The following is a 9,055-nucleotide window of genomic DNA, read 5'->3' as shown; positions in this document are numbered from 1 at the left end:
GTAGGCGTTTGGGGAAGGACTGGTGGACAACGTCCATTTGTCCAGTCCAGTGCCTTCTCAAGAGACATGATCAACGCGGGGGGGACAGATAAACCATCAAGGAATTTGTCAGAGTCTATGCCAAAGTAAATTGAGCCATGATAAAGAAATGTGTCCCTGAAAGTGCTTGAATAAGTGCTTGAAATCATGCCTTAATATGGAAATGTGATTTACTTTTCTTTGTCCTCTAATACTTCTTGTAAAAGAACCACTTCTTGTGGTTCTCTCAAACCACAGTAGGCATAGCTGGTTACAATTTTTAGCATTTTGAGAAGCATTCTAACCCCAAATAGCATAGAGGAAGACGATTTGTAACACTTCTCATGATTAGTTCTACATTTGTCCTAATTCCTCGCCACAGGCAGCTTTAAACTAAAGTTTCACTGAACCCCCTCTCCTAAATATCTTGGCATAAAAATAGATGCATAGTGTGTTCTCTGACAGCTGTGCGGTGTAGCCTAGGCGAGTTTAACACACAGGGCACTAGGACCCAATGGAGACAGGAAAATAGATAATTTTGACTTGTCAGTGCATGCAGAGTGGAATCGGGTAGACACCTGATCTTCAAGTTTGCCTTTCATTTCGCACTGTGAAGAGTTTCTTCTTGGACTCACGGATACATTTGTGGATCTGAGATTATTTGGCTCACAAGTGGTCATTTAGTAATGACATGCATGGAACGGACGGCTTGTCGTTGTAATATTATGCGAACAAATGAACGTTGAAACTTTTCTGTCTTTTTGTGTAAGACCGATGGTGCTTATAGGCTACTTCATGATTCTGTTTACATGCATTAAACCGATGCAGTGGGGAGTGCCTTCATTTGATCGTTTAGGTGACGTCATCTTAAAATAAGCGAATGAACAATGCCGTCTTTTCATTTGACGCCCCGTCAAAGAATTGTCCCGGTGACTGACAATGTGAGCTACTATGTATCAAGCAAACAGCTGCGGCAGTGGATCAATCTGGATTTCTGATACTTCTCTTAGTTACTTGTTTATAAAAACACGGCCTGCAACAAACTTTCTCGGCACAGAGCCCGCATACGCTTCTCTGTGTATTCATTCAACCGCTAAAGTGCAATCTTGTGTGTGTTTTAAACATGACAGGAGAAACAGTAAAGCCTGGGACTGTTAAAAACGATGGAACCTGTTGAATGACGTGGTCGGTTTTTCGGTCAGCCAGCCACATTTTTGGAGTGCCGTACTGTAATGGAGAAGAGAGACGAAGCCGAAAATGAAATCGTGGAGGTCCAGCCGCAGCAGCACCCCCATTCGGCCCCCAAGACCGAAAACGGGGACGTTGTCCTGGTTATCAACCACAGCCACGTCCACCCACCCCTCAGCGTGGTACTTGCCACTGTGCTTTACTTTGCCGAGGTAGTTTGCGCGTCTATACTAAGTAAACAGTACCATGACAGCGACGATACTATTTGGATGGGTTTGACCATCACCTTCATCCTGGTACCGGCGGTGCTGATACAGCTGACGCTGACGTTCATTCACAGGGACTTGGACATGGACAGGCCTCTGGTCCTGTTTATGCACCTGCTGATGTTGGGACCACTGATAAGGTAATTAATTAATTCAAGACAGAGGCGTTGTAGTGAATCAGCATGTAACCTGTAAAACTGTAAAACATGCGTGGAGACGATAGACTTCCTATCACAAGCACTTCACTCCTACTGTGTAGAACTACTACTGTAGTTTACTACTGTAAAGTATATTTTGGTATCTTTAGGGTCCTTCATTTAATACTACATTTAGTTTGATACCCTCCATTGCAAGGCCTTGGCTATTTACATTTCCACAACTCCAACACTGGTTTTTGTTGTGCTTGTAAAATGTGCTCAGGCCTGTTGGGTCTACATAGTGACTCATTCAGGTGCTACTTTCAGGGTGGAGCCAAAAGTCGTTTAGACCTTAACAAGAAGTAATGAACAGTATCAATATGTAGCCAAACAGCTCCTGGCACACTGAAACAGCTGTCCTCAGGTATTTTAAGAGGAACAGAATCAGCATTAACATCATCAATGAAGTGTGACTATCTCATCTAAAGTAAAGCAAAATTCCTTAGACTTACAAGTGAAGTCACTCAGGAGGAATGTATCAAGATTCCTTAAGAAGAGACTGGCTGAAACTCCCTAACACAGAACCGACCCAGGCCTCTGCACTATGTAACGCCCAGGGCCGGGATATAGAGCGTTAGTTGCCGCTTACAAATGTGGCAATATGCTGTGAAGCCTGTTGGTAGCACTCAGCTCCTCCCACAATAGTCCTCAGTAGATATTTGAATATTTTGTGTGAACCCAGCTCTCGTTGCACGCTGTAATTGTTTCCACTTAGAGGACAGCTGGTCCTGACATGTCCTTTCCCCTCAGTTGGTTTCGCTAAGGAGGCTTAGTCTGTAGTAGAGTGCCCTTTGCGTCTGATCACAGCAGTAGAAATACAACCGATAACTTGTACCAGTGAACCGAGAAGCCAATTCAGCTTGCTGTTTTCAGGAATGAACGCGACTGCAGTCTGAGAATCAATAGTCGTTAATGTATATCTTATGTCCATGTTAAATTTGCTGGTGATGAGGGTCGATTATATCCATAGCCTCTTTGTTTCAATATGCCTGGAACTGTTCGTAGTGATTTTTCCCATCTCTTGCCAGACCTCTTGTAGGAAGGCAGAATGTTGCCCTTGCAGTTCATAATTCATTAGTAAATGATAAGTGGCTCCATTACTCTAAGAGGTCCACATGTCAAACCTTCATGCAGTACACTGTGAGTCTAATGTTTGATTAGATCTGCTGACCAGCCAGAGACAGCCATTAGAGGCCGGGTTTTAAGAGCATCCACTGCATTTCGCTTGCACAGAGAAAAATACATTTCAGGCCCACCCTTCCTTTTACTGGTTGAAGGAGCCGCTGAACGTAGAAGTGAACAGGGAGTGACTGTGGTGCTCAACAGATAGCTCTGTAATTATATCCACCCACCAGTCAGGAGGTCTGGCTGGACGCCATTCTCTCTTCTTCTCCAAGGAAATCCCATATCATAACCAAGGCAGAACTTCCTGCTTCAGCTCTGGTGTCACTCTGCCCTGAGGAGTTGGTGTAAAGCTGGTGCAACATATTAGCAATATAAGCTGACAGTTGAATGATAAACATGTCATGTTTTTTTTCTCTTCTTATCAAACAGAAGTTGCTATTGTTAAGTTATTGTGAAAATGGCAACTACAGTATGGTGTCTGTTTCTCCAATTGGCTATACTTACTTATTTTGCGAAAGACAGTGACACTGTTGTTTCTGTGTGATTTTCTGGCTATGATAATGTAACACCAGTCCAGTCCATTTGGTGTAGTTTTCATGGTATGAGAGCCAGGCTTGGAAGGGCACCCAAAGGCCTCCCATAGCAGTCTTCACAACAGACTTAGTAGCCATAATCCTCCTCTCCGCAAACAAAACATTAGCTGAGAGACTTGTTGCCTTGTCCTCGAATACAACTCCATGCCACAGAGTTGCCTTTGTTGCTGTTTGTTCCCGCCCGTTACCTGGGTAACACCAAGGCCAGATGTTTCACAAGTGGCCGTTTATGCTTGTTTAGTACTATACACATGTTATTTCATTGGTTAAGGGTTGAGCATTTAGATTGTGTGAATGAAGTTGAAGATGAGATGAATCTTGACACAAGTGCAAACATAGCAACAGGTCAGATTGAAACACCATCCTTTAGGCCTTATCTCACATGCCATGGCTGTGAAATTTGCATGTGTGTTGTGTTTCAATATCAGGCAGAGCTTGATGTAATGTTCATTATAGAACAACCTGTTATGAATATGCTGTTGTTGGAGTTAGTATTATGGACTGGACACTTGCTCTGCCATTCTGTATGTCCCTTGACTGTTAAACAGTTAAAAATAAGATTATTTGGCTAATGTTGTCAGTATTCATTAGAAGTTTGCAGGTAATATTTGTTGATTGCAAATACAAGGTTCTCCACTATCTACTGCCAAATCCCAGCCCATGACCGAAATGTTTCAACATCATCGCAATCTACACGTCTCTCTTAGTGTGTAAGGATAATGTCACTTGGACAAGCCAACATACCTGTATTTACATACATATGTAACTTATGTAAGTTAAAAAGATCAGTTGCTGGAACTCTTCAGGGAAATGGGGAGTGTATCCTGTTTGAGGTTAGTGTGCAGGCCTGTGTCTGGCGCATAGGATTAATGTGTTTTCGCCGTGTTCTGGCAGGAACCATAATTAACCCCTGCTCTCTGAGCCTTCCCTTCCCTATGGCCTGAGTGCTTTTAAACATTCCCTGACATGGACTTAAATACTGGATTGAGTTCAGGTATTTCATCCCTTAAAGGTCACATTTGTTTACCATTCCTGAGATAGAAGACAGGTTAAGTTGATTGGGTGTTTTTGCCCCCATTATTCACACCAGGAGCAGAAACCTTGTGGTATCCATCCAGTTCAGTTGAATATATCTCATTGAAGTAAAGAATGCTGAACAATATTTCATACTGCCCTTTTTTAATTTGAGAGATCATGTGAGTGATTAACATATTATGGTGACATTTGTCATCCTGATGTTTACAGGAAATGCTGAGCGGTAGCTTTGTTGTTTCATTGCAATATCAGCATGGCATGTTGCAGAAAGCCTTTGCACCACACATAGCTATAGCATTCAGGGTTTTGGCAACAGTCTTATTTATGGGATGAATGTTTTGTCTCATTTCCTTTCGGGTGCAGCTCAAAACAATGCATAAAAGTTCTTTCACAGATCAAAAGTCATACAAATACAGAAAGTGTTTGTATGTCTTTCCCTTTTGTGTGAAATCATCCTCCTGCCCCTCTTCTTCCCCTCTTCTGCCCCATCCGCCTGCCCTCACCTCAGAAGAACATTGACCGAATATACATGTTGGTCTGTGATGTCTGTATGGGGTGAAACGGTGCTGTAAGGTGTGGTTAATGTGTCACTCCAGTTGTGATTAGCCACTTCTGTCTCAGCCGTTAAACCATAAAACCCAAGATTTCCGTAATCTGTTCTTCTGAAGAAGGAACCATGTTTTTAATGTCAGGGGTGTATCTGTGCGTGGGCATGTCTACACAGCTGTAAAAAAAACTGTGTCCTACTCCCATGACGTAATTTGCTGACTTCAGTGAAAGCTAATTTGCTAATGCGTGTGTTTTCAGCAGAGATTTGCTTTTGCAGCAGATCCATGGACTCTCTTTCCTTGTACTAGTTGCATTATATACTGTCTTGAGGTATTCATGCTGATACTGACTTGTTTAAGTCCTCACTGTCCTTGTCAACTCGCATTTGCTATAATTTGCTGTATAGTAAAAGTGCAAGGTGACAACATCCCCACACAGTTCCTCCATCTGGAAGAACAGGAAACATAATTGACAGGGAGGAGGCCTGGTTGCCACTTTCAGTTAATCAAATTACCCTGCACGGAAGAGACAGTGGAAATATCTTCAGAACAGAGCAAATTACTTCAGGATAATGCTCATAAATTATGCATTTATGTCAGCGTAATATTGTTATTGGTAGTTGTGCGGGTGAACTTATTACAAAGCTGACATTTACTGTCAGCTCGCTCTACCTCCTAAAGAGAAAGAGAGAGGGAGAGGTTGAACACACCCTTGCCTAATGTTTCAGCATGGATAAGGATAGGAGGAGCCTGAGATGCTTTCATTTGTTGCGTGTAGATGCCCTCTTGTGGATTCAAATGAAACCACTCATGCTTGGTGAGTGACTTTGATTTGACTATGATTTTTGAAATCCCATAAAAGATAGACTGTCTATAGTACTTGTAATAGCATCAAAGGCTAAATCCAATGTGCATAGAACAAGAAAGATCTATTGAGCAGTGCAAAAACAAAGAGGTCCTCACCACAACCATCCTCTGACGTCATTCCCTTTGTCACTCGTGCCACGCAGGTGCATCGAGGCGCTGGTGACGTACTTCCGGGCGGGCAGGCAGGAGGAGCCGTACGTGACCATCAGCCGCAAGATGAAGCTGAAGAAGGACAAGGGCCTGCCCATGGAGTGGGAGATCGGCCACTCGGAGCGCAAGCTGGCCGTCCACCGCAACGCCTTCAAGCGCACGGCCATCATCCAGGCCTTCCTGGGCTCCACGCCACAGCTCACCCTGCAGCTGTACGCCGCCATCCAGGAGAAATACATCTTCCCCTATTCCAGATGTATGTGTCCATACATTAATGCTCTTGCTGTGATAAGTACAGGAGGGTGAATTGGGAAGGGGCTTTTACTTAGCTGTGTTCATATACATAGTTCCCTGGTCCCCACCAAAATAGAAAATGCAATTTGGGTTAAGGCATACTGACATATTAGAAAAAGGAGCAGTTGCAGTCGTAGTTTTTTTTGATACTTGTGTATTGTCTCTGAGTCTCTCGTGAGTTATAGAGGTGTCTTTTCAATTTTTGTATCCTTGTTTTTCATACGTACTGTACCCACAAAACCATACGATGCTGGTCTGTATTGTGACCTCACTTTAGCACAAGCAAAACAAGACTGACCTTTTAAGCTTTGGATCTTGTTATGCACAAAGGGCTCAGTTGGACATGATAAAATGAAACCAAAAGATATGCACCAGGATTTGGTTCAGTCTAACCTAACTTGATGTATGTGAGCACAACCACAGTCTGCTAGTTCCAGTCTATTTCCAAAACAATACTGTCTTGATGAATTTAACTTTGTACTAGTGGTTGTGCTGCATGATCGGACCTGTTTAATAGTCTCCAATGCTCACTTTGAGGTTTCCCCTCGCCATATAACCAACCCCACTCTCTTCTCTTCCCATGCCCAGTGGTGCTGATGATCCTCACGCTCATCTCCATCACCTACGGTGCCCTGGTGTGCAGCGTGCTAGCCATCAACATCAAGTACGACGAATACAAAGTGCACGTGCGGCCCCTGGCCTACCTGGTCATGATTCTGTGGCGTGGGCTGGAGATCGCCACGCGGGTTGTCTCTCTGGTGCTCTTCAGCACGGCCCTCAACCACTGGATCATCCCCGTGGGCCTGGCCAACCTGCTCTTCTTCTTCTTCCTGCCCTGGGTGGAGTTCTGGGCGCGCAAGGGCTCACTGCCCCAGAACGTGGAGAAGAACATGAGCAAGCTGGGCACCGTGGTGGTGCTGAGCATGGTGACGCTGCTCTACGCGTGCATCAACGTCTTCTGCTGGTCAGCCGTGCAGCTCAACCTGGCCGACCACGACCTGATCGAGAAGAAGCCGCGCTGGAACCGCGTGGCGCTCTACTATTCGGCACGCTTTGCAGAGAACGTGCTGCTGACCGTGCTCTGGTACTTGTTCAAGTCGGACTTCTACGAGTACGTGTGCGCGCCACTGCTGGTGGTGCAGCTGGTGGTGTGCTACGGCCTGGCCGTCTTCTTCATGCTCCTCTTTTACCAGTTCTGCCACCCGTGCCGCCGCATCTTCCACAGCAACGTGGAGGACTACTTGCGCTGCATCTGCTGCCACCGCCAACCCAAGGCGGAGGAAAAAGCAGAACGGCAGGAACCCTTACCGCAACCTTCTCAGGAACATCCGCCAGAGTTGGTGGTACTGCTGCTACCAGATGAGGCACCCGCACCTAACTCCCACACTGATCAGCAGGGGGAAGGTGAAACAGACAAAGTCGAGGACCTTTTAGACACAGCTGATCATAACTCCGTGGTGGTAGGCTCTTGAATGAGGCCAGGGGCTTCTTGCAGCCTGAAACCGTTTGAATGCACAACAGAGAGCCTGGTATACTAAGGACCATCACCACTGTCTCTGAGAGCATTTGGTGGTGATGGTACAGTGCTGCCACCTGCTGGAGTCTAGGAAGGATAGCAGGGGATGACCTCAGGGACCTGAGAGCAGGGGATGAATTCACACTATGGAATTATCTTTCGGTTGGTTGATGTTATGTTAGTACACTTTACTGAGGTGATTTGCTTTTTAATGTTTAACATAGCTTGCTTCTAGTCCAGTAACGGACCACAGGAAATCCAGGAATGTTTCAGAACTGAAGATGCACAAAGGTGCCTTTCACAAAGGGTGCTTGGTGTCAGGCTCTCCAGTCCAGGTGTGTGGGAACAGAGCCAAGTCTGGACTGTTCTGAAGGGAATAACCTGGTAATCTGGGGCATCCCCCTTGAACTACTCCTGCCCACACTAATACCAGTAGACAAGCCAAATCCTCAGAGGAAGGCCTCTGCACTCTATCTCTGAAAGCACTTTGAAGTTGAGATTTAACATGCCATTTGAGAGGTGCTACAACAAGATTGTATTCTCACAGTTCAACACTGTCAGTATAAAATGTGTTGTGTGCCTAAGACTACATTAGAGAGGGGAAAAAGCATATTTCAAACGCATGCGCTCGACATTCGGTAGCAATTGATATTATGTAATCAGTGGTCTGAACCTGTCTTAATATGTAACTGTAGTGATTTTTTTAAATAAATATGTGTATAAAGGCTATATTTGTGACAATAACATTGTGTTGCTGTTGATCCAAGTAATTGGTATTTTATGTATATATTTGTAATTATTGAATCTGAGTTGATTTCTATTTTGAAGGTGCCTTGAAACTTTATTAACATGTGTCTTTATGAATGAAAATAAACAGATAAATAAACAATACAATTGCTGTATTGTGCATTACTTATTTTACATAATGGTATCACTCATACTTATAACACCTTGATTTCAAATAAAAGTTTTCTCATGATTATGATTTGATGTGTGGTACACTTTATGGAACCAAGAGGGAAATGGTTGTAAAGGCATGTTTGACCATTTACCTGAGGGTGGACAGGAAAAAAAGACTACTTAAATGCAAAAAGATAACTTCTGTTGTCCATTGTGCCAAAGATGTGAGAAGAATGCAACATTGGCTTTACACAATGAATATACTTCCTGCATTTCGCAACGGCATTTTTTCCTATCTACCTTCCTCGTTCGCTTCCAATCAATCTCAGGGAGTGACTTAAAAGGTGGAGTCGAGACA

At 44.2% G+C, this 9,055-nt stretch overlaps 1 protein-coding gene across 2 annotated transcripts; it reads left to right on the top strand.

Moving 5' to 3' along the window:
• The first annotated feature begins 591 nt into the window (after nucleotides 1-591).
• Nucleotides 592-8,724, top strand: xkrx (XK related X-linked). 2 transcript variants are annotated; one of them, XM_080840532.1, is made up of 4 exons: nucleotides 592-1,418; nucleotides 1,547-1,612; nucleotides 5,981-6,243; nucleotides 6,870-8,724. In XM_080840532.1, exons 1-4 carry the CDS (start codon nucleotides 1,276-1,278, stop codon nucleotides 7,751-7,753), a joined length of 1,356 nt encoding a protein of 451 aa, XP_080696658.1. In that variant the 5' UTR covers nucleotides 592-1,275; the 3' UTR covers nucleotides 7,754-8,724. The 2 variants fall into 2 exon arrangements, with proteins under 2 accessions (XP_080696658.1, XP_080696657.1); XM_080840531.1 differs by having other exon boundaries at nucleotides 592-1,612.
• The last annotated feature ends 331 nt before the right edge of the window (nucleotides 8,725-9,055 follow it).

This window comes from Sprattus sprattus (assembly GCF_963457725.1).
Source record: "Sprattus sprattus genome assembly, chromosome: 6".
Classification (NCBI taxonomy): Eukaryota; Metazoa; Chordata; class Actinopteri; order Clupeiformes; family Clupeidae; genus Sprattus; species Sprattus sprattus.
This window is presented reverse-complemented; position numbering and strand designations above follow the sequence as displayed.

What these genes read in the sequence shown, in the direction of transcription:
- xkrx (XM_080840531.1), top strand. Translation starts at nt 1,251, where the DNA reads ATGGAGAAGAGAGACGAAGCCGAAAATGAAATCGTGGAGGTCCAGCCG. An exon ending in ATGTTGGGACCACTGATAAG is followed by an intron (nt 1,613 to 5,980) that starts GTAATTAATTAA and finishes CGTGCCACGCAG; the next exon opens with GTGCATCGAGGCGCTGGTGA. An exon ending in CATCTTCCCCTATTCCAGAT is followed by an intron (nt 6,244 to 6,869) that starts GTATGTGTCCAT and finishes TCCCATGCCCAG; the next exon opens with TGGTGCTGATGATCCTCACG.